The sequence below is a fragment of the Aulostomus chinensis genome, chromosome 1 (assembly GCF_037954235.1).
Source record: "Aulostomus chinensis isolate RoL2024-O1b breed Wild chromosome 1, RoL_Achi_v1.0, whole genome shotgun sequence".
Taxonomy (NCBI): domain Eukaryota; kingdom Metazoa; phylum Chordata; class Actinopteri; order Syngnathiformes; family Aulostomidae; genus Aulostomus; species Aulostomus chinensis.
In genome coordinates this window covers 62,487,713-62,512,979 of record NC_141320.1, presented here as the reverse complement: position 1 = coordinate 62,512,979, position 25,267 = coordinate 62,487,713, and the positions used below count along the sequence as shown (strand labels likewise).

General features: G+C 42.4%; 1 protein-coding gene across 1 annotated transcript in view; it reads right to left on the bottom strand.

Annotated features, from left to right (window-relative positions):
• Positions 1-25,267, bottom strand: part of mgat5 (alpha-1,6-mannosylglycoprotein 6-beta-N-acetylglucosaminyltransferase) — a 57,600-nt gene that overhangs the window by 13,666 nt on the left and 18,667 nt on the right. The window contains 7 exon segments of the mRNA XM_086198849.1: positions 2,991-3,124; positions 7,877-8,011; positions 8,961-9,130; positions 10,341-10,502; positions 12,218-12,289; positions 16,322-16,411; positions 17,824-17,900. Coding sequence (XP_086054975.1) covers positions 2,991-3,124; positions 7,877-8,011; positions 8,961-9,130; positions 10,341-10,502; positions 12,218-12,289; positions 16,322-16,411; positions 17,824-17,900 — 840 coding nt within the window.

Sequence of the window (25,267 nt, the reverse complement as noted above, 5' to 3'; positions counted from 1 at the left end):
AGTGTCAAACTGACACCTGAGGAGTACACAAACACTCCTAGAAAATGTTTGTTTGATGACCACAAAACCACCACCGAAGTTGACTGTGTTGTCACAATGACAGGCAGGTGAAGTATTTTCTGTGTGTCGTGTCAGCGAACCACATTCCTAAACACACCCAACAATGTTGCTTGATATGGACAAACGTGCGACTGCAGCGGAGAGGTTATAAGCCTGATAATGAACAGGCAGGTGTGGCAGTGGTGGCAGTCAATCAGGCAGCGCTAACACTGGTGTAGCAAACTAACCGTGCAAACAGGCTGTTTATTAGTGCTCAGGCCTCTCGCTGCACTTGGCAACAGATGCCTCTTCTCCCACTAGAGCTGCCACTCAAAATGTCACTCAACCTGCCACAGCTTCATTTGCTGTTAGCTAACAAACAACCTGAGAGGACAGAGCTGCATCTTTGCTGCTCTTGACAAATTTGCCAGTGGAGGAAGAGGAGGAGGAAGACGAGGAGGTGGTACTTGTCAGACTGGGAGTCAATAACGGAGCGAACTAGTCGAGCCGAAGGGAGGAAAAAGGGTGAGGAAATGTCGGTGCTACTGTCAAGAGCAGGATATCTCCTCTGACCGGTGAGAGGGGCTGTCACAGGACTGGCTCCTCCGTCCTGCTCTCACCTGTATAATGAGATACTATTTGCTAGCAGAAACAGAAGCGGCTGGAGTGAGACATGCAGCCTGCTCAAACAGCAATAGTAAACCAGACAACACTCGCTGCTACCTCAACGGCAGCTTGGATGACACAGATTAATGAGGTCAATTTGGCCTCGTCTTATCTTATTGGCCAGAGACCAGTCTCCCAGTTCCCCCAACCATTGATTTATGGCATCCTGCCTAATAGTAACAAATGGAACAATTCAAATCTGGAATAAATGACCTACTAGTACCTGATTTGGCCACGATTATACATCTACATTCAGTAAGATTAAGAACCAAGAGATGCGAACATTACTATTTACAGAAGATTTGATGACAAGTCTGTTCAATGCTTTATATCTCTGAGGATTCTCCTGGTTTTAATTTATCATACAACAGATGTTGAATCAGTTTGAGAGCGCTGCTAACTGAGCGACATCTTAATCAGTCACTCACAAACCAACACTCAGACAATTATCATGACGACAATAAAGACAGTCACAATCATGTCTGTGTGTTCTGAGACCAGTCAACTTTGCCTCATAAGCTACAGTATGCAACATATTTAGACTTAGTTGCAATACTAGAAGTAGCTGTTGTTAAACCAGACTCCTGACTGACATAATGACAGTTTGCTAGAGGCAGAGGACTCACCTGAGACCAGGTGTAAATGACAGTGGGTGGGGTCGAATGGGGCGTGAGTGGTGGTTAAAGCTCCAGGGAAGAAACAGCAATGTCGGTGGGGAACTTTCAAACAATGTTTCCTTTCATGCTAAAACTGTTCAGACCTGGCGTTTACACATGTCTCCAGCGATCCGGTCACAGCTGGCTTACCAGGTGTGGACAGAGCTCACTTTGAATGCAAATAAACATGTTCTTTATTTACATGTGCAAAGATGAGTAGCCTTTAACCAATGGGTCTCTTCCTGTCTGCTGGAAATGTTGAGGAAAAGGAGAATAAATCACAGCAATGAAGGCTGAGTCTATTCCTCTGTGTATTTCATGCAAACCAAATCCCAAAGAAGTTTTATGCAATCACATTTCTGTGGGCTTTCAGATGGTGTGATAATTTGAATTGCTGAGGCTGAATCCATGATTGTGGTCCATGTGCAGAACGGCTGTCGGTGCAGAACCTCAAACCGATGCTCAGCTGAGCCGCTACACTACAAACACTTGGATAAACCAGCCTGAGCACCTGAATATATCGGGAGTGCATCTCTGTGGCGTTAAATCTCCCTCTGACTATCAATTCACATCAGGCCAAAGCAATAATAAAGTGTTTTTATAGCAGTGAATGTTACCAAGTTCCCTCTCTCACTCAGCAATTCATCAGCTCTTTTTAAACAAGTACAGTTAATTTTTAAGAGCTACATGTGAATGGATGTTTAATTATCACTAAATATATATGTGTGTGTGTGTGTGTGTGTGTATATGTTATATATACGCTGTATAGATATAGACTCTCTATCCTCAGGCTAAGGTGTTGTTCAACACAACACAAAGACGAGAAAAAACAGCTTTTATGGGTTTAACAATCGGCCAGGCCACTGTGCACTTGTTTCACCAGCGATATCATCTAACCCAGCGACTCCTAACTAGATTTAGTGTGAGTCTCAGTGTGTTATGAGAAAGATGTACCCTATTCCACAGACAAAGGGTCTATTCAGGTGCAGAAGTATTCCTGAGAGCTCCCAAAAAGGGATTGCAGAGGTAACATTTCACTTTCTCTTAGCCACGGGGAAAAAAGGTCAGTACCCCAGAGGAGGCTGGCTCTCGTCTCTCCTCTGCTGCACCACCACTCATCCGCCTCAGCAAATGTGGTTGCAGAGTGATCTCACCGTAGGAGTGATGCGCGTACACTGAGCAATAAAACCCTTACATTCATAATCACAGTAAAATGGAGCGCTAGGGATGCGACCTCTTCCTTTAATCTGCTTGATGCCGATCCATTAGCTAGCATCGTGCTGGATTTACTGACATACCTCGCTCCCGACAAAAACATCCAGTTTAGAGGAAAGCATTCAGCCAAGCCTGCGGGAAACAGTGTGGCGTAATGAGCATGAAAGTGATTTATACAGCAAGCAGCCTTGTTTGGCACCTTGACCTTATTTAAATAGCAGTGTGGGGAACATGCTGAGGTGCTGAAATGTGAGAGTGGTGGAGTGGAAGGCTGCCGTCATTATCCGCCTTGCCACACAAGAGGTTTGAAGATGTCTGCTGACTCAGGAAAAATCAAATATCTCTGAAATATTTCCACCAACACCACAAACAAGCCAAAATTATTTTAACAGGGGATGTGTGTTGTCGACTTACGGAACATGGTGTTAAACTGCTGTGGGTTGAGGTTCCACTTCCCCCAGGGCGTCTTGTGACCTTTAGATTGGGCGTAGTGGGCGTGGTTGAACTCCGGTTCCGTGCCAAATGAATCCAGCACCCGCAACATGCACCTACAGAATCACATAGACACCCTTTTAATCACGCTCCAGGACAGGCGCACACGTGATGAACAGTGCTTCTTTCCAAGCAAACAGTGTTGCTAAATTATGTGCTAAACGTTTTCTGTTATGCAGTTTATTTTTTATTGAAACCACACAGGTAACAGATGTCAAGTAAATAGTGTCGTGAAAAGCAAAGACTCATATTTTCCACATTTTAATTGAAGTAAGAAAACATTTAAAAAAAAACATGACTCTCGCCTCCTGAACACTGCTTAAGCTTGCCATCACGTTTTATTCATCAGGAACGCTGCAGTCCCTCTGGACCTTCATCAAGGGTGTTTACAAATGTTAAAGCTAGAAAGAACACATCAAGATAATCAGATCCTTTTAAATCTCAGCATGTAGATGACAATTTGATGAATGTTGCTGATTGGACTTGCAGCATTTCTTTTGTTGTTGTTGTTTTGAGATTATGTTCTAGTCCGCCAACACACCACGGTAAAGGTCTGTAATCTGAACGATGAAGATAAAACCACAAACATGCAGCTTCCATCCTCAAACGGAGAGATCCTGGAGAGGTGTGAGACTGCACCGGACTAAAAATGTCACAATACAGAATTAATTAGACAATGGTTTCTACTTAACAGACTTTAACCTGGCTGACAGGCAGGTGAGTCACTGATCCTTCTCGCTATCAGGCTGCATTACTCCCCAGCATCACGGTTGGATAGAAAAAGCTCCAGTGGGAAGCATTCACCTTATTATGTTAGGAATTAGCTGACCGGATCTGCAATCCAGCTCACAGAATCTGCTTACTTAGTCTTAGTAACACTTTCCATCCCATTGCATCATCATTACCAATGTTCTCTACTGATAATATGTTCTATTTAACAGACTTTAACCTGAATTGTTCTGTTCGCACTAACAGGTATTCATCAAGCTATAAATTCAACCCATAAAACTGCTGACAAGCTCACATTCATCGCTTCATGTTCAAATACTGTTTGAGTCAATATATAAACCAACACGTGACACGGATGGCGGAGAACGGCGTGTGCCTGCTACGCCAGCGCTGTCGGTGATACACCAGAAGAAATAGATCCTCTGAATTTACTTACTCCATTTTGCTCTTTTCTGGTGGCCAGATGATTCAGAAAATAGAACGACTGGCCTCAACATCTGTTTCACAGTTTGTCATGAAAACAAAATAAACTGCTTAGAGGAGAGAAATAAACAGCAATAGAAGAACTAAGGTTCACTCCAGGTAAAAACATTTGGTTATTTCAGTACAAGGTAATGAGGCGGAACAGTGATATTAAAATGAAGCCTCATCCGTCTTGACCATGCATTGCTAATTCATTTGATTACATTTATCAAATCATCCATCAATCACCAAGCACTTCAGTCTGGTAGTCTATGTTTTACTTATTCTGAATTTAGCCTGCTTCCTGTCCTCTCAGTCCCAAAAATAATCTCTTCCAGGCAAATCAAGTTAGGTCAAGGTTATCATTATAATTGCAATAAGAATTTGAAGGTGTAAACAGACATGAATGCCAAGTATATTAACATTTAGTTTCATTACAAACACACACACACACACATACAAAAATACATCTGCACCACAAAAAAAATACCAAACCCCTCTCCCTTTCCAACTCTCCCAGTGACTGCGTCTCCTCCTAGGCAGATGCTGTGCAGCTGGCTGTGTGAACTGGGAGAGCTCCTGGGAGAGCAGAGAGCTGGGAAACAATGAGGGAACTTCAAACTGAACAACAACAACAGCATGTCCACATGCCATCTCCACTCGCTGCAGTGGAAAACAACTCTCATCTGTTCCCAGTAGGTACCCTCAACAGATGGGAGGGAGTGCTGCTGCAGCCATAACATGATGCACAAATGGCAGCAGTGAGGCTTCCAGCACGTATAACCGGTCCGGTTAGTTGACAGTTAGCCCCCATAATGTGGCAGGAGTTGATGCTGGTGCACTTCACAAGTATGCACTTAGCCACACTTGCTGCAATATCACAAACAAGCTGGAGTGAGGAGGCACTTTCAAAGTAAAAGTTGAATTTCACAGTGATGTAATCTTGAAAGGATCCCAGATGGATAACTGAGGCTGATGTAAATCATTGGCTTCTCTCTTGCCATGATTATCCCTCGTGTGCTATAAGCAATGAATAAAACGCTCCCATAAGGGTCATTTGGAAAGCGTGCTATCAGAAGGGGATTTTTGTCTTGGAGGAGCTGTTTCATGTTAGCAAAGCCCTGAGGCTAAACACACCAGCTGGATGATAAACAGCTAGTTAATGATGTGTCCTAAGTATCGGGCTGAATTACTGCCCGGCATCAATTATTTAGACTTATTCCTTCGCAATACAGTTTGTGCAAGTCAAAGCACTGTTTAAAACTGATGCAGTGAGCGTTAGCATTCGCATGGATGAGGTGTGTATATATACGTCCTTACAAATCATGACGTTTGCAGAGGTATGTTCAAATGTAGCTCAGCGGTTTCACTGGTCCCTGCTCATCAGGAGCTATTGGATGCACCTGCAGTGTTCTCAATCAGCTCGTGGCATGAGGAAGCAGGCTTCTGTCAACACCATCAGCCGGTGCTGATTGAGTTGAGCTTGTGTTAAACGTGGGTTTTCTTTTGTTTTTGGGCTATGTTCCTATGTTAGGAGAGATACTGTGTTTCAACCACCCAAGGGGCCCAGTTATGTTTTTCTTTTGTTGGTTTCTGAAAAAAACTGACCCCTGGCATTTTGTTAGAGTTTTATGTTTCGTGGAAATGTAACAAACATTCCATTTCTAAGGAAGATGATGTCTTCAGTCCTGTTTGGATTAAACTTTCACTGGAAATTTGACGTGTGAATCACATTCTTAAGGGTTAAAAGAAAGCCACAATCTTGAACTGTTGCTCGTGCCGTGATCTTGCCTTCAAAATAAAAGCAGCAACGCTAAAAGTTTTGTCCCAGTTGTCTTAAGAGCCTTCAGCCTGAAACACACCAGGACCACCCGCAGCCTGTAACATGGTAGTCGTGATGCTCGCTTCAGTCAATATTTATTATTAATTGATCACTTGGAGCCGCCACATCCACACTACCGAGAAAGAAAAACACACCTATTTCAGCACTTAAACTGAATGATTTTAAATCCAGACAATCCACACTGCAAGTTGATGACACATAAAAACTTCCATATAATAATGAATGTCTCACACACACCTACAAATGCAGTGCAGTCAGAGAGTATTGTGTAGACCAAAGCAAACAATGTGAGAAATAGGGAAAAGAAACCTGCAGAGACAAATAGATATAAAGGAGGAAGTGGAATGATGTGGAAATCATGGTTGATGATGACATGCGTATCACCAATGACTAACTTTTGATTTGTCCAGTTTCATTTCTGTATTACTGCAAAGCAGGGCAGGAGCACACTGGCACGTTTTCTGGTGCCATGATACAAATGAAAGTGCAGTGGCAGATTAAATTACTGGACAAAGGGATTAAATGAAATGGAACAATAGGGAATCATGTGCTGTGGTTTATCTCGAGGTATTGCCACTACTCTGGAGAAATGTACTGAAAGACAGATAACAAGAAGACAACGAGGGCAATAACAAAACCAAGTCATCACAAAGAAGCCTGACAGAATATTGGTTTCCTTTTCCAAAAACAAGAAAGGAAACAATGACTGTTTACTGTGCAGGAGTCTGAGGTTTAGGTGTTCTTCCTCAAAGGCTTCTAGAACATGCCGTGAAAGGATTTAGCATCTGGACCTTACATTACGCCTGAGGCTGACTCCATTTCCTCCGACCACAAAAGGACTGGATGTAGCTTGAGGTGTTGAGTCACACAAACAAAACCTTGTGACAGGCTGGAGGAACCACGAGGACCATTAGTTCCCCCAGACTTATTGTTCCTTTCTTTTCCTGTCAGTGGCAGCTGAGGAGAGCTTTTTCAACCCAAACCGGGGAGGCCTCATCTACGGTTCTCCACGGAGCAATCAGAGGGAGAATAGAACCACAGACGCTACCTCAACCTGGAGGGGAAATGGCTGTAATGTGCTATATGAGCAGAAAATAGTCTCATTGTCCCACTAAGATCCAGACAACAGCATTGCAAACAACAGAAGTGCAAAGTTAGACTCTACAAGCAAATGAGAGTTAGCCCGGAGTTTTTTGAGACGAATACTTCACCATCCAGGTCTCAAGCAGAGCTGTTCAATAGCCACTTATACAGCCGCTCAGTGTGAAACTAATAACTACATCAGTCTGTAACATTTCTGAAAGAGAGCATGCACACTCAGCAAAACCTCTGTGGTTTAATAAAATTAAAAGAATAAACTAAATCAAATCACGTTTTGGCATGGTGTCAATTTGTCTCGCTGTGAGCCAAAATCACATCACGTCCATGACGATTTGGCAGCGTAGGAGAGCAAAATTTACTGTGGAGTTGCTACATACAGCCTAAAAATGTGTTTATATTCAAGCCACATTCGTTGAGAGCATTTTCCTGTAAAGGTACAGTAGCTCCTACGTCTGAGGTTGACTTAACTCACAAGCTGCTGCGAACAATAATAACCACTGTGAAGCACACATTGACGGCAGGTGTGGTGAAGTACTGAAATGACCACTACCACTACCACCCAGAGAGTTGACACACCACTCTTCTACTAGGACACTGGGCAAATATGACTTGAAGTGTGAAATAACCAAAAGTTGAATTATCTGCATAGGTGGTACAATATAAATGCACCTACTGGTAGTGAACCCAGGAAGGTCCGAGCGTCTTCTTGAACTGCGTCAGGCCCACGATGTCGATGTAGATGAGCTCAACCACTTTGTCACCTTGAGTGGGACAACTGGATTTATTCCCCATAACCTTGCGCATGATCCTGGAGAGCAAGAGACAGAAGCACTAAATGACCTCAGCAATCTAACTGAGTACAGATTGCTCTTGTTAAACTTCTGGGGATGAAGCTCCTGGGAAAATACTGTTTACTGTAGGAGCCCACAAAACCTTTCGACTTTTGGATACTAAAAGCTAAACAATATGTTTCTGCTAAGACTTTGCTTCTGTCTGCAATTATTAGCATATGCTGATATTTCCAAGTGTAGATTAAGGGATTTTCTAAATTCAGATTCCATAAACAGGTTTAAAGCATACAGGGGACTCTGTTTACCATAAATGTATGATGAATGGCATATTTATAAGGAAATATCACACTTCAGAGCCAAAAAGCAGTGGAAACATTTTGTATATACATGGGATGGACATTTGGGATGATCTAATTTGTTTTGACATTAAAACTTAATCCCAGTCATGACCTTTGAACACTTTATTTCTGCCGTCACAGAGGCAAAACAGAAAAATCCAGCCTGACAAAGTAAAGCTGGTTTATGTAGACAACTTTGTTTTGTGTGGGAGCCAAGACCGCACAGCAGCACAGTGGTGGTGTCTCCAATAATATGCTCCCACTAGACAAGCCAGCGGGATTCAGTGTCAGTCTGAGTTTAAAAAAACAGCAACAAATATGAGACAAATGACACGGGAGCTAGATTTGTTTAACCCCGTCATTCAAATAACCTTAAACCAAAACTTGGGTGTTGTTGATGGGTGGAATGTTGCTTCCTCTGGCACTGAAGTACAGAGGAAATGTATCCGGATGCACAAGTACTTTTACTGTAAATACGAAGGAACTTAAGTGAAAACATGCACGATATAACCCTAAATGAAGCCTTCTACATGAAGCCTTTTACATTCTTTTATGTCCCTCCAGATCATCTAACCCTTCCAGAAAGACCAACATTTAAGACATGATACTAAATGTGTCTGCTACTGACTCTTTGAGCTCAGCCAGGGAGGCTGAGATCCGAACATCATGGCCCAACAGGTACAACGTGGTGATGAGATCACTCCACTGGACCAGCTCCCCCAGCGGGCCACCGCTGAAGGCGTTTTCAGCTATCTTGAAGCCAGACTCCTTGGTCAGTAGACCTAAGTGCACCAGGATCTGATGGAGGGAGGGGAAAACAACTTAACAGGCAGGCACGCAGATTCATGTAGGAAAAGGAGTGGAATGTAAATGAAATCTGCAGAATAGAACTCCCTGCTGGTTTCCAATCTAAAGAGATATAAATCAGGCACATGAAAGGTGTGTTTATCCAAGTGGGGGACAGTGCAGGCCATTTTTCTGAAAGATGTCAAATGTGAGAAGCGCATGCTGAAAAAAAACACATGAAAGTAAGTATGAACAAAACACACAGCGGATGCTTTTCAGTGGCCGAGGGGAACAGAGTGTTCCTCTGCGGGAGCAAGCAGTAATGGCACACTTTGTTTGAAGTGACCAACACATTTCTCATCGTTGAAAGCCGGTCCCAGAGCACACTATTCATGGTTTAATATCCAAAACAGATTAGAGTCAAAGTAAAGAACCATCAGGATTCGGTGCCAAGAGAGAAAATGCTCTTTGTTTAATTATAAATTGACTAGATTCCAATGAAATGGAAACATAAGCAATGCTAGGTTTGCTGTGGTAGATAAGTAGATAGATCTGCTTTGCTAACGGGGATGCTGCTTTGCATCAGCACAAAAGTATCATGGGAATGTGATGTGAATAATTCACAAGGCCGGTGGAATGTGCAGCGTACATTATTCACTGGGAAAAGCTAGCAGCTCGCCACACAATGGAAGATCCGTGTCAGTCCTTCCACACCGCCATCCCTTCCCCGTGCGACAAGTGTTGAAGAGGGTGGAGTGTGTGCTCCAATTTTTAAGAAGATAACTGTTGCATTCTCCCAAATATGGAGACTTTTCCTGCTTGCTTCAAGGCTCGACTCTGTGCCAGCTAAAAATAAATGTGCAAACTGTGAACTCCATATAGGAGCTCATGCGTGAATTAAAGCCACAACAATCTGAATAATGAACTATTCTTACAAACACAAAAGGCTGATGACACAATGAGCCAGTGTTGTCCTTTGAAACGCATGTGATCCCTTCATTAGCAAAAAGTGATCAACACAAGATAGATAGCAACATGTAAGTTTATCTTTATGTCAAAAGGCAGGAACGAGCACAGAACAATATCAAACAGCCTGTCTGTTTAAACGCAGAAGTATATATATATATATATATTTTTTAAACTCTAATTGCTGCATTCATATATGATGTGCAATGGAAAACACATCTAATATAGCAGAATGTTGATGTCACCGGCGTACTACCTTCTTTCTCCGACGCTTGGTCAGGTTCTGCTTGGCTGCCAGCGAGCGGATGGCGCTGACCCACGGCTCAGCCATACGCTTGATCCTCAGCATCATCCAGCGGAACTCCTCCCGTTGTGACATCACACGGTAGAGCTCCTCAAAACTGGTTCGGATCTCCGCCTGCACACGAGAAATGCAGTCAATACCAAAAAAAACCAAACAACAAAACTATATCCACATAGCACAAGAGATAGAAAGCTATTTATTTAAGCTGAAGTTTCAAATCATATAAAAGTCACTGTGAAAATAGGTTTAATTGGTTTGCATGCTCGGAGCAGAGAATGGAAAAGCAGCCCGCTTATCCTTCTCGCTGCTGCCACCATGTAGAAATCCCAAGGAGATCTTTAAAATTTTATCTCCTTTTTTTTTTTTTTATTCAATATTGACTATTGGAACTTCCAAATTGCCAGAGGGTCCAATATCTTGGGAGGAGAGACCCATCCATACAGTAAGACTGTATTTATGCAGATGCCTGAGAAATTCTGTTAAACAGATTTGAACACAGTCACATGGCAGATGGATGAAACAGCAGTGCAGGTGACAGAAGGCAGATGGACGGGTTACAAGGATCATTGTCATCTGTTGTATTCAGGACAAATAAGCCTGAATTCCACACAGAGCAGTTTGAGGTGGAAATATCCTGTGACTGCTTTTGTATATTAATTGATACAACACCAAACTCCTCGTTCTGCTCGAGGACTGAAGCATATCCTGAGAAGAAGAAAGATGAGCAGTGAATGAGACAGCCAACGGAGCCAATGAGCGCAGAGGAGAGAGTGCAGTGCCATTACCAGCTGCTAAGGTGGCTGAAACAAGGCTGCAGCCCGGCATTAGCATCCCTCATCATGACAGGAAATCACTTCCACAGACTGAACCTATTAAAATCTGGGCCTGAATTAAAATCTCCAAAGCCTGTCAAATGCCATCTCGCCACCACGGAGGGCTTGATGCTGTTGATGCATCCAGAGAGGGGATGAAGAGTGATTAATATTGATTCACCCACAGCACAGGCACAAGGGTGTGTTTTCCAGCATTGATACTCTTGAGTGTGCGCGAGCCTGTCGACCCAGAGAAGCGCTCTAAGTGGGATTTGGGCGAGCTGTTGCATTGGCAGGGATTGAAGATCATTATTCCAGATTTGTCCCAGGGTCTCGTCACTCCTGCCTACGAGAGCTGCTCAACACTTTTGATCTGTCTGTTTGATCATTTGTCGCCCTGTTTTAAAAATACGATTACTGCTCACACTTTACATTCACTTGCATTTGGACAAGTGGTGCAGGTTTAATGTTCCATAAAACAGTTTGGAGGGTGGAATTTTCTCCCCTGATGTGACACAACCTTACACAAGATGATGGAGTTGGACTTCATGTCAAGAGGTTTGAACATTTATGCAAACGGAAAAACACGCTGTCACGACGTCACACACATAGACACAAACTTCTTGGATATGAATATATTCAAACCATCTGAACCACAACTGTGACACAATAGGAAAAGCAATCTGACACCCAAATGAAAACCAGTTACAGTTTTTTACGTTGTAGGTTACCACTAAAATAAAGAAAATGTTTAAAAAAAATTGTAGTGTAGGTAGCAGTAAAGTATAGCTTTTTTCCAAGTAATATTGCTAATTCGCACTTAAATAAAGGAGTCTTTCTAGTAATGTTGCAATTTGGCCCTAAAAAAAAGCGACTGGGGTAGTAATTTTGTTAGTAAGAGCTTAAATAAACTGGTTTCTAACAGCTCAATTTTGTTAAGAGACCGTAAGCTTCCTCCTAGAAGCACTCAGAACCCTGGAAAGACTCCTCTCGGAGGAGGAGAGCTGTGATTCTCACCTGTCCCCTCCTGTCTATTTCTTCATTCAGGGTTTTTATCCTCCAGGGCAGGCGAGGACACCAGTTCTCCACCTTTAAAAAACAAACACAGATTTAGAACACAAGGGTTGGACATTGTAATCTTTCATGAATTCTCAAGCACACACAAATATATTGTGTCTCACTAAAGTTTAAAATGAAGCTTTTTCATTTGAGATATTTACTAAACCGTCTGTCAGGATGGCAAACTTCACCATATTTCGATCTTCTGCATGTTTACTAGGATGTAAATGAGCCTGCTGTACTTCATCCAATTTGCATGAAGAGATGCTGCAAGTGTCTAGAATGCATGTGAGCACAAACGATTTTTCGCTGCTGTTGAACTAAGAAAGTTGCTTGAAGAGACACTGAAGGAAAGCTTCAGTAAATGTGAAGAAACATTAAACAGTCTGCCTGTGGGAGATCTGAGGCTCCGTCAACTTGATTATTTTCTTTGAATAAATCATTTAAGTAAATAATAAAAAACAAATACCAAACCATGCTCACTTTCAGTGTAATATTACTGGTGTTTAAATACATTTCTACTGGAAAAATACAAAACATCTTGTAGTCAAGTCATCACTGAGTGAACAGAGACAAATAACCTTCAGTACAAAACCAATATGTGTGTTTGTGTAACAGCTCAGCATCTGACTGACTCAAAGGTTTCCACCATTTCTGTCACGAGGTGTGCTGGGCAAGGAACAAACCCAGTAGCAGAAGAGACAAGGGAGTGCTCAAAAAGGGGTGTTTATTAATTAATGAGACTTGCACGGGATCACGAGGGGAAAACAAGGGGCTTGAGGCTCGAGACGGGAGACCGGGGGCTTGAGGCTCGAGACGGGAGACCGGGGGCTTGAGGCTCGAGACGTGTGACATGACACAACCAACATGAGACTAATGACAATGACCCAACACGGACAAAGGGAAACACAGAGGTGAAGTACACTGGGGAAAACAAGACTCAGGTGGTGAAATCACCCAGGTGAGACACATGAGGTAATCACAGGGAGGAGCACAGGAAGACAGGACACTGACTTCACAATCCAACAGGAAACACAGCACAGGGTTCGTGACAATTTCTCCCTAATGAAGTAGATTGATAAGCTCCCCCATGAGCACAAGGGTCATATGTGGACATGTCTTCACCTCCTCTATTGCAGGGGCTCTAAAAGATAATCTGATAAAAATAGGTCACCAGACCTAGAAAAAGGCAGCAGTAATGCAGGGGAGCTTTGAGAATTTTGTCGAAAACTAGAAGCTCTGGTGTATATTTTGATATATTCCATGTTCCAGTTGTAATCTGGGTCGAAAAATCAGTTATTGACGTCACGAGTTAAGAGCACATGCACAATATCAATCAGGTAATGCAGAATTATGGTGGCATAAAGACAAATTTTATGAGCTGAAGTGCAAGCGAGCATTCCAATTATCCTAAAAACAGGATTTTTGTGAGGTGGCGAGATGACGGCATCATGCTCGCATGGTAGCGACAAGGTCTGCTGACAGTGCTTCCTCTTGGGCCTCGCTGATGCATACAATTAATCAGAAAACTGATTACTACAGTGCATCTCCACACAATCTTCTCCCATAGATGTTCCTTTTTCTGACTGCAACTGTTAAAAACGGCCCTTCTACTTCCCTCCCCAGCTTTCCTTCCTCTACAGTCGAGCATGACTGGCATAAAAAAAGGTGCAGAAGAGTGTGAGCATGTGTGATTTGTTGCTGCAACGAGGGGCTGAAAACTGCTGTGGTACAGACAAGGTAGGCATGTTTACTTTCTTCCCCAAATACCAACACTCGCTCCCACACCGGGCTTGTTGAGCTCTGCCCTTCCTTCTGACATCCATCAAGATATGTAGCCTTCTCTGGCTCGCCCCATCACAAGGTTAATGCAGTCATCCACCAGAATGAATTATACATGGCAAAGGGTTTGAACCTGAGGGTCTATGTGCTGGCATGGCAGAGACAAGATAGATTGCAAGGAGTTGTTTCTATATTGAAATCCACACTTAATGCCATGGCAACCACAAGGTTTGTCAGATTAGCCTGATGGAGAGAAACACTCAGTTCGTCTGTCTTGATTTCTTACTGTTCGTTTCAGTCAATGTAAAAGGTCCCACCTGTTTCATACACACTGAATTACACACAAGCAGCACCAGCAGAGGTAACGTATTCTTCGTCCTAATGGATTCTGTTGTTGTCCATCTCAATTCTATTTCTATACAGAGCACCCCATGTTCTTTCTTAGCTCCCTGAGACGCTTTCAGAACATATACAATATTTATATCAGAGGAGTGACCCTTCTAGAAATGAGGACTTTATAAAAAATAAACTCTCAGGAGTCACGACTCCAAACAAAAAGACAAGGATGAGCAGTCCGCCCCAAAAAAAATCTTGACTCTCACTTAGTTTGACACTTGATGAAATGGCTTATTAAGAGGGAGAAAGAGAACTAGTGCCACAGAAACAGAATAATAACCACGACGATGATCTATGAAGGATCTTTGCAATTATTAATCACAGTTATGTCTTAGGGGAAGCAGAATCTGAGAAAATGTGCGTGTGCTAAACTGTTTAATAATCTAAGTCATGACTGCATGTTTAGTATTCTGATGCACAATGTGTAAAAGCAATTAACTGTCATCAGATTCAATTCTAGATTAGTTTTAGAGAAGATAGAAAGCCATTACGGAGAAGCTAAAGGGCAGAAATTTCAAGCTTTTCTCTCAACGTGATCAGGTACATCAGACCCACGATTACAAATTACAATCAAGCTGTGAAGACTCGCCTGGCAAAGGCATTTCATGCAAAATTAAATAACTCAAAGTGTCGCTTGAAGAAACACAAGTTAGCCATATGTTAGTACTCGTCAATAATGTAGTAAACAGTGACGCTGTTCGGTCCTCCGGGTTTCCCATGGCCTCTTTTTTGGCAGCTCTCACCGTGAATCAGTTATGCCACGCCCCTCACTGACTCAGAATCTTAACCCCCAGAAACCTTTGGCAACTGAGCTGATTGTTGGACTGGTGCTGAGCTGCGTCTGCCAAGGAGGTTATCATACTGATTCAGGTTGTTTGTCTTATTATTAGCAGGATTATGCGAAAACTAAAAGCCAATTTTCATCATCATGGAGGGTTTTGGGGCACACCTGCCTCAGGTCAAGTGTTTTCACGCCTGAGATATAATATTTTTTTTCTTCAAGTGAACATAGTGACCTTCATGTTGTGTGGCAGCCATCTTTGATTTCTGAAAATCTCTTACATGCCTTGATATATTTGGTGTGCTATGACATTTAACTGATTTGATGGTGAGAAAGGAGGATGTAATTGAATAACAGTGTGAGAATGAGGAGGATTTTCAGTTTCTTGAAGTTCAAAACAGAGCGAGCAGGGATAGATAAGTTTTGGGGAGTAGTTCAGCAAGTATATTTAAAGACTAAAGCAGGGCAGTAAAACCATTCCACTGCTTCCCTTGCATACTGAAAACTCATCTCTAAAAGAAGAACCTCACACCACCCCTGCTCTCTCCACACATAATCATCTCCTGTTTCTCTCACACCGTGCTCTTCAACACACTCTAATTTGCTCTCATTAAAAATGAAATCCTCTCTACCTCTTGCCTTTGCTCTTATTTTTAGCGCTCTATTCTTGTGTGATCATTCTAATGTTACAGGAATGTTGTCATGGCCCCTGAACCTTCCTTTTTCATAATGGGCTCCCTGCACTACTGTTCTGTAACAGCTCACTGTACTCTCATACATGCTGTGAAGGTGAATAACAAGTAAATAACTCAAACGCCGCATGCAAGTGTTCCCGATACAGCCTCACTAAAATGATGTTCCTGACGCTGCGATGTTTATTCATTCCAACAAATCCAGCAATGAACTGATCCAAGAATTGTGTTTGTATCCGAAGTCATAAATCACTGCCAGGACTGCTCCTGTCAGGGGTTTTCTGAATAAAACAAAACTAGACTTTTTTTGAGTATTTACAGATTGTTCAGGTTGTCAGGTGATGTAAGACCAGATTCCTGTAAACTTAATAGACATCTCCATCTTGACTGATTACCACACTTGGGGCTCACCTCGCTGAGGTAGATGAAGAAGGAGCAGGTGGATCCATCCACACCGTAATTGGCGTAGCAGGAGTCTGAGCGCCACATCTCCTTCATCCACTGAGAAAGAAGAGGAGATCAGAATCTGAATCAGTGTCAAAATCTTATTCTTCTGTATCGTTTTCTTTAATGAAAAGTGAAAAACACAGGAAGGGACATTGAAAGTTCAGCCTGTCTTCTGAGATGAGCCCTTGCAGGCACTGCAGTGAATGACAGACCAGGATACATGCAAAGTTGGAGAGCTACTGAGCTAAGATGTGGACTGACAGCTATCCTGCTTAGTTTGGAGGCTCCAGTACATCATGCATGCTGACTTAAAGTAACCCAAGGGAGGAGCACATGGGGAAAATATAAACTCCGGTTTTCAAAGCTCTTCCAATGGGGAGATAAGCTCTGAGCGAGCTGGATGGAGAAAGCATGAAGATTGTACTATTTTTGTAGCAACAGTAGAACTCTTAAGTGAGAACATTCATTTCTCAGAGGTGACAAACTGTGTGAAAGAAGTGTGATCATAAAATCCACTAAGGAATATCAGTTTTTAGCCCTTTCTAATGTGTTATAATCCAAAAACAGGCACCGTGTGTGTGGTCAAGCTTGTGTATGGCAGGGTTCAGCATCACCTGGTACACAGCTGACTCTCTTTAGAGGATTGGGACTGGCTGAGCAGATGGTGTGTGTGTGTGTGTGTGTGTGTGTGTGTGTGTGTGTGTGTGTGTGATAGGAGCCATATCATCTCAGGGAGATCTGCACACATACACATACACTGAAGAAGAGATAATGCTGTGATATTGTGTGAGCATCTTTGCTGTGAATGTGCACCTTTCCTGCTTATCCTAGAGTCTCAAAGGACATTTGTGCCAAATTTGAAGAAATTCCCATTGCTGAGATGTAACGTGAGAGATTTAATGAGTAAACCAGAGAATTAAACACAAACTGATTTTAATAGAAGAGATTTAACTTGTCTGCTTTTGGAAAACCTTATTTAATCCAGCTTTAAATGAAACTGTGGGTATGAGACACGTCCTCAGGCTCCTTCCAGGGACTTGCATCTCTGTAATATGGTCAAAACTGAGACACCAGGTGTGTCGGAGAGATAACAGGTACACCCAGACTTCTGCATTCTGTCGTGATAAACATAAAGATGTAGCGTTCTCTTCTAATCAACAATCTGCACTGAAGTTCCAGATAACACATCAGTCTAACATGTTATCTGTTCACACTTCTGAATGTCTCTTTTCTGGCTTGGACATCAGGGTGATAATACACAAGATTCATATTTAGGAAGATCATTGTCAGGCAGACAGTGTGGGCATTGGAGGATGAGGGCATCATCCTCAGGACTTTCTGTTCAAGTAGTTTGAATGTCAGTATCTAATACTGGTGTTCTAGCTCAAGCTATCATTTTATACCAACAATGACGAAACAAGACATTCAGGGATTTTTTTTGTGTGTTTATGCACAATGCGTGTCACCTTGAGCTTGCCCTCGCAGTGAGGAAAACCATCCAGAGGGGGCAGCTCACACTTCTCCTGGGCTCCATTTAGCAGATCTGGGGAGACAGACAGAAAGAGAGGGAGGAGGAGGAAATCAATAGGGTCAATGACTCGGCTCCAAATTTCTATCATTGTCTGAGGGTTTAACAGGATGTACAATTCTCACATTTCAGGAACACATAATCCCTTTCCTTCAGGATATTGAGAACAAAGGGAAAACTGTGTGTGTGGGGTAAAGCAATTTCTTATAATGATAGGTGAAGGTTGAGACCAGTGTATGGGATTAATGGCATCTAGCAGTGAAGATGCAGATTACCACTCACCTGCTTTTTCCAAGACAACCAATCAGCAGTCAGTGGTAAAAGACTGCTGGTGGATTTGTATTGCTTATATAAGTTTTTTTTCTTTTAGAGGAACACTAGAAAGCTCTGTTCTCTCCTTTAATATATTTCCTCTTTACACATTCAAAGAAATAAATGATCAATGGGTGTTAAAAAGTTTTCTTTTTCAAAAATGCTGCTGTTAGCTGGTGACTTTTTCAAATACAGGTCAGAGAGAGTTAACATGAGCAAAATGGTAGAGAGCTGTTTTATTCTATGCCTCAGGTAGTAGGATAGCATTTGCATGATATGCTTGCAGAGTCCCAGGGACAGGGATGAGGGTGGTCTGTCATGGTGGTTTCTGTGGAAGAGGACCTGTATGTGATGGTTTATTCCAATCTAGCAAAAAACAAGTAGTTTTAGCTGATTACTTCCAAATGAAAGCATTGCAATGGATATTATTAAATCCCCAAACATCTTAAACACTGGACTGTTTAACAAACAAATGTGTGTGGCTGGTGAACCTAACTACAAGCAGCAGTGTGTGTGTGTGTGTGTGTGTGTGTGTGTGTGTGTGTGTGTGTGTGTGTGTGTGTGTGTTGGAGAATCATTCACAGCAGATGAAAATGCACCGGAGTGCAGCCACAAACAGCTGTCACCCATCGACTGTCCACGTTGCAAAGACTTCTTTATTCCCTTTGTTGACCAATTCACTATGTACCTAAACAATCATCGCTGAGTGACTAATGAATTATATCATATGTCTGATATGTAATCTAGTGTCAGTACCATTACATTTCTAACTTTGTGTTCCATTGCACCCATGAGAATAAAGTTTATTTCTCTAACCACTAAAACACTCTGCAGTCCAAAAGTCAGCTGCCAGACAGCTAGCTAACTAATCACCTATTCACAAAGAATGCTTAACATTGGTTATGCAACACCTTGCGTTGACTGAACAGCAATAAGAACCATGGGAATTTCCACATTCCTTTTCTGCTCTTTAAGACTGAAAGAAGAAACAAAGGCTTCCTGCTGAGGTAGCTTTTGCATAAGCAGCTTTTTAAAAAGCCATTCTTTTGCCAAATATAAGGCGATTTGGCTGGTCAGTGGTATCAATTTCTTGTGGAGCCGAACAGACAGATACTTTTCCTCTGGTAAAATGACTATGATTGGGGTTGAGCTGACGACATGCCAGGCATTCATCTCTGATTCACCACCAACCAACCCCGTCTCAGATTAACCAGCTTTATAGTGACAGAATTAGCGTCAATACCTCCCGATTGACACTTGTACTCTTTTAGTGACTGCAGGTGACAACAGCAATGTTGCTTCACTCTGTGGTGCAGTTTCAGCGTAGTCTTTGGACCGGCAGCTGAAGACTGCCCATTACCTTGTTGTCAGAGATAACGATCAGCAAAGAGCATTGCCTTTGTCTCTAAAATGTGAACTCCATAACAAGCTGAGAGCTCGAGGGGGCGATGACCACGCAAACCCTGACACTGTCTGAACCTTCCTCTCTCTGCTGCTGCTGAAGAGGACTGATTCACTCCGCTATCTTTTCAATATCATCATAGGATTAACATTCATGGATTGCAAGCTGACTTCCCTTTAATATAATCACTTTTTTGATATCCCCATTCAGAGACGTCATCACCACTGACCTTTATAGTCGGAGTATAAATAATGCATAATGCCAGGCTGTGCGGTGAATAGATAAAAGCTTAGTGGCAAACGCCAGACTGATGTAATGAGTTTGTGTGGTGATTTTTGCGAGGAGGGTGTGAGTGTTTATTGGAGCAATGTGTGCAAAGTGTGTGGGTCAGTTTCTGTCTGTGGTGATGAAGGGTGAAGACAAGGCTCCGGTCGAGGTTGCACGAAAAAGCTTCAGTTGAAGAAAACAGATATCCAACTGGTGAACTTTTCCTCACTCTGTCTTTCTGAGTGTAAAAAAACATTTTACTGACACTCTCCGGCTCGCTCCCTCTGCAGTGTATATATCAGGGAGGAAGAGGAGATAAAAGAGAGGTGATGACATGCCACATGCACATGCTGCAGCTAAAAACATCCCTGCTTAGATGGAAAGCTTCCAGGACGAGTTTATATCCACTGCTTCATTCAATCGCCATTTAGGGAAGACAAAGGGTGTGCAGATGCTTACTGCATCATAGTAGGTTTCATGTAAAAATCATTTTGTGTAAGATTCTCTAACCAAATGATTTAACAACTTATTTTAAAATGTTGGATTGTTGTTTAAAATGTGATATTTTTCTATAAATTAATCACGTGTTGGTAATCAAAGTATCCTAAGTAATAAAATCAGATTCTACAATTCTACAATTTCATTTAGCAGACGCTTTTATCCAAAGCAACGTGCAAAATAGATAAATAAATAAGGGTGAAAACAGAGATTGATTCTTAGATGCATTAAGTCTCAGTCAATAATCATACATTTAAAACCCAATCAGCCACAGATTCATCCCCTGTAATAGAGCTGAGTTGTGTGACAGTGGTGCTCCATGTGTTTGCGGCGCTCTGCTTCCAGCTCTTCCTGCTGGTAAGATTAAGAGACACCAGTTACCATCCTTTTATGGCTTGTTAATGAAGCAGAAGGTGAAAAATTGTATTTTTTCCACATCATAACACAGTCAGAGCCCATAAATGTCACAAATCTGGACTTAAAACCATATTCAAACCTACCCCAGCTGCTTAAAGATTCAGCATCTCTCCAATCTATAGTTTATGTAGCTAGTTTATCTCAGTTTTTTGCAACAAAACAGTCATTTGGAATGTTTTTGGTACGATTTGTGCAGCCATTAGCATTATCTACAAATACCAACTTGCTTTGAGAATCCAAAACTGATGATGTTCATCTGGTTGGTTTGCTGCATCACCAACTTTCTTGTCTTTATTCCCTTTTCCTTTCTGCGAGACTCAAGGCAGACTGGAGTGGGGTGGTGCTGAATTGTTAGCATGCTAGCTGTAGTCGATATCTCTGCAACAATAATTAAAAATTGTAATTTCTTCAGTTATTCAAGCTAGCTACAGCTCCCCAAAAGTACATTTTACAAATGGGAAATAGTCTGAATATTTCACTGCACAGAAATATAATGGGTGAACTAATAGCATGTATTTTGACATGGATGATTACATGTGGCTTCTGCATTCATTCAACTCTACAGAGTTGTCCTGTTGTTTTTGCCACTTTTACTGCCTTTAAGCCCCCTGCCATGATGAAACCTGAGTTGAGATTAGTTGGGTAAAGTGGCGGCCAACAAGAGCCACAAGCATAAAAGCATAGTCCATCCTTGAGTCTTCCAACCAGTCTGTCCACTAAACAAACTGGCTGTCTGTCGTTTAGCCAATCAGCCAGAGAGTGCTAAAGCCACAAGGCAAGTTTTCTCCCAGCTTTAATCAAGCAGAAGGAGCTACTGCCAAAGAGCAGCTTAATATAGCTCACTTCATATTCAAACACAGGAGGTGGAGCTCTTTCAAAGGTCCCTCATTCACATTCACCACACTGACAGGGGGCCATGTGGTGTATTGGAACAGCAACAATGAATAGTGAGAGATGCACCAAACCACACCTCTGTCCAAACACAGGGGGAATAGCAGAGACTGGGACATGGAGCTCAAATGATAAACCTTGGTTAAATAGCTTACTAACAAGGGGGCACTATGAAAAGAGCATGAAGAGAGAACCAGAAGGAGAAAACAGATGAGATCATTCATGTCTAAGAGCCTCTCACAGCACTGAGGTCACCGTTGGCCTGTTGCTAATGCAGTGTTAGCCATCCGATAGCCTTTAAATAGCATCAATGAACAATAATATTACACACAAGGTTATTTTTCCTTTGCCTTCCCATGTATGCGTGTGTGTGTCCATGAGGTAATCTAACACTTGACAAAAGTCCAAAATTGGATTGAGGACATCTGGTTTCTGTCACATCTGGTTTCTATTATTCTCTGTCTCTGTCTCTCTCTCCCTCCCTCCCTCTCTCTCTCTCTCTCTCTCTCTCTCTCCCTGTACTTCACTCTTTCTTCTTTCTCACATCTCGCTTGCTCTCGTTGATTTGATTTCAACTCACACTGAACGGATAGAAATCTTTCCCTCAAACAACCTGAAATGTGCCAAGGCCCAGCTTCAATGAATTTTGGTCAGTGGAAACCAAATTACCGTGACACTGACAACAAGAGGATTACGAGGAGTTCTGGACACCCCAGCTATCCCCAGACATGAATTGATGCAAATGATGTGTCACCATGGTGATTCTGCTGCGGTAAAAAAGCAAGAAAAAAAGGGGTGAAAAGTGCATGTTTCTATCATCCCCGTGTTCTCTAATCCACTGGCTGTAAAATCTGAGTGCTATCTCTTATTTTAGATGCACTTTGCAAGAAGAACCACAGGTATCAGGCTGAGTTTGTGTGTACATCGAAGCAGCAGCAGCAGCTCATCAGTTAGACAGGCAACCGGATGCTTGATAAACCTCTCAGCCACAGAATATCAACAGCTGTGCATGTGGGGAGAAGTTGGGGAGATCAGGGTCCCGTGTGAACAGCTGATCGTGTCTAACAGGAACCGCTAAGATGGCGCTCAGTATGTTTTTTCCCATCGAGCTGCAATATGTGCATCAACAGTGAGGATTTCTTCGTCCAACAAAGTAAAGACATTAAGACAAAACTGTTAAAGTATACCCTTAATTCTCAGAAGGCCATTCTTTTCACATAGTGAAACAAATTAACGAGGGTAAGGTTTAATTGTAGATGCCAAATAAACCCTTTTATTACTGAAAAACCTATGTTAGCTGCCAGCCTGCCACCCGGAGGCACAAAGCAGGATAACTCAGACCAGAGGGGCTTCCCAGTGTGAACGGCACGTGTTTGGAGCTGGTCAAAACACATGTCCACGTTGCCTCTGATCACACAAGTGTTCCACAGTCAAGTCCTGAAGTTAAAAAAAAAATAACAAAAAAACAAAACCTAAACCCAAACAGAAGTGGAGTTTCTTCTTTCTCTCCCTTCCTCTACTCTACAAAGCACGTCTGGCTGTGATCAATCCCCCTTTTGTGCTCCTGCAATCTGACCGGCCCACTGTTCTCCCCCAAAAATATCCAAGAGAAGGATTTGGATTCTGAACCAAAAGCTGCAAAAGGACTCAAAGCAGCCAGAAAATCTTGATTAGGTCTCCTCATTGCACAGCCATGACTCATGTTCCACTGTTGATTTGGACAAATGGTGGAAATATGCATGGTTAAGGTGTGACACAAGCTGGTCTCTGAGTGTCACCAAGGAACTGGTTGTGGAGGGATGAGAGCCACTGATAATGAAACACAGCAATCCAAAGCTTTCTGAGAACTTTCTATTCTTCACGCAGGAATTTTTTTCAATCACCCGCCACACATACGCATTTCCTGTTAACCACGAAATGTATAAAATGCTAATTCAATGTCTGTGTTAGTTTAACTGACAGGTGCTGCAGTGGAGCTCAAAATACTCAGAGCTGATTTTAAACAAGCAGTTTGAGTGTTACCACGCTGAACCTGAATTTGATCCCAGTATGAGTTTTTATCTCAAGAGGATGTGAACAAGTTTGTGCGTGTGTATATCGAAAGCGCGAGCATCTTAAAGACCTCTCATCTGAAAAGTATATCTGTATTGAGATACTGTGTGCAAAGGCATCTTTACATTCTGCTTGGAGTTCAAGAACGCCCACATCTGGTCATCTATCATCAGATTTGTATCTTTGGAAACAATATGCAGCGAATGTAAAATACACTGGAGAGGCTGCGGATGCTTGTGTGTATTACTGCATGTTACGTGCCTGGGGAAATGGCTGATATTTGAAGATGCAGTGTGGCTTAAATTCTTGCTGGGAGAGGGGCTGTGATACAGAGGAAAAGAGGGGAGGCAATGGAGGAGACGAGATGCAGAGGCAGTACAAGAGAGATGTAAACAAGAGCGAGAGACAAGGCAACTGTTTGTTACTGTCAGAACAGCAGCACGATGGCTACAGGCTGGTCTGGCCTTGAGTCAGTGAGGTTTCAGACGCCTGGAACCAGTTCCTCAATTCAGCCTGAGGCTGAATTAGCAGCACGGTTTTGATAAGAACAAAAGTAATAAACGCAAAATTTATAATAGATCATTTATGTGAGTTCTCCAAGAAAATTATCGGATTGCAAGGCTAGACTCTTTTAATCATATATACTGGATAATGGGTAAAGGGAATAAAATGAGCAGACCCCATCAAATGTACTATGAGTGAATGTTTGCATATCTCTACAAGGCAGCTAGGGTCGGTGCTTATTACAGACCAGTGCCCCCTGCACAATAGGTCAACAGATTTTGGTTCCATTTAGATGCATTAAAAAGATTAAACAGGAAATGGCTCCTTTCAAGCTGCAGGAAAGCACTTTTTCTTTGGTTTATAACACAGCAACCCCAGCCTAATATTGAAATAGTAATCGCAGTAGAACTGAAGCTAAATCTGCTTATTTTTGATAGTTTAAATGTTTGCTCATTTTGTCTGTATTTGTCAATATGGTTGAGTGATATCAAATTTATGAATTTCCTGAAAATGTTACTGAAATAGGGCGGCATGTAGGTGCAGTGGTTCACACTGTCGCCTCACAGCAAGAAGTTTCCTGGTTCCAGCCCCAGCTTGAGCATGGGATCTGATGTTCTGTGAGGAGTTTGCATGTTCTCCCTGTGCCTGTGTGGGTTCTCTCTGGTACTCCAGCTTCCTCCCACCGTTCAAAGACATCAAGAGGGGACGAGGTTAATCAATACTCTAAATTGACCGTAGGCGTGGCTGTGAGTGTGAATGGTTGTCTGTCTCTATGTGTTGGCCCTGAGATGGACTGGTGACCTGTCCAGGGTGAACCCCGCCTCTCGCCTGAAGGCTGAAGCTGATAGGCTCCAGCCCTTTGGAGAGCTCCGCTCCTGGCATCGAACTTGCAAGGTGTTTCTCCCGCATTCCAACACCCACATACACGCTACATACACACACAAACACACAATGGCACACCAGATCTAGCTGATGGCAGATCGACCGAAGTGCTTTTATAACTTTAGCTATCAATGTTTATCTTATTGATTTATTTAAT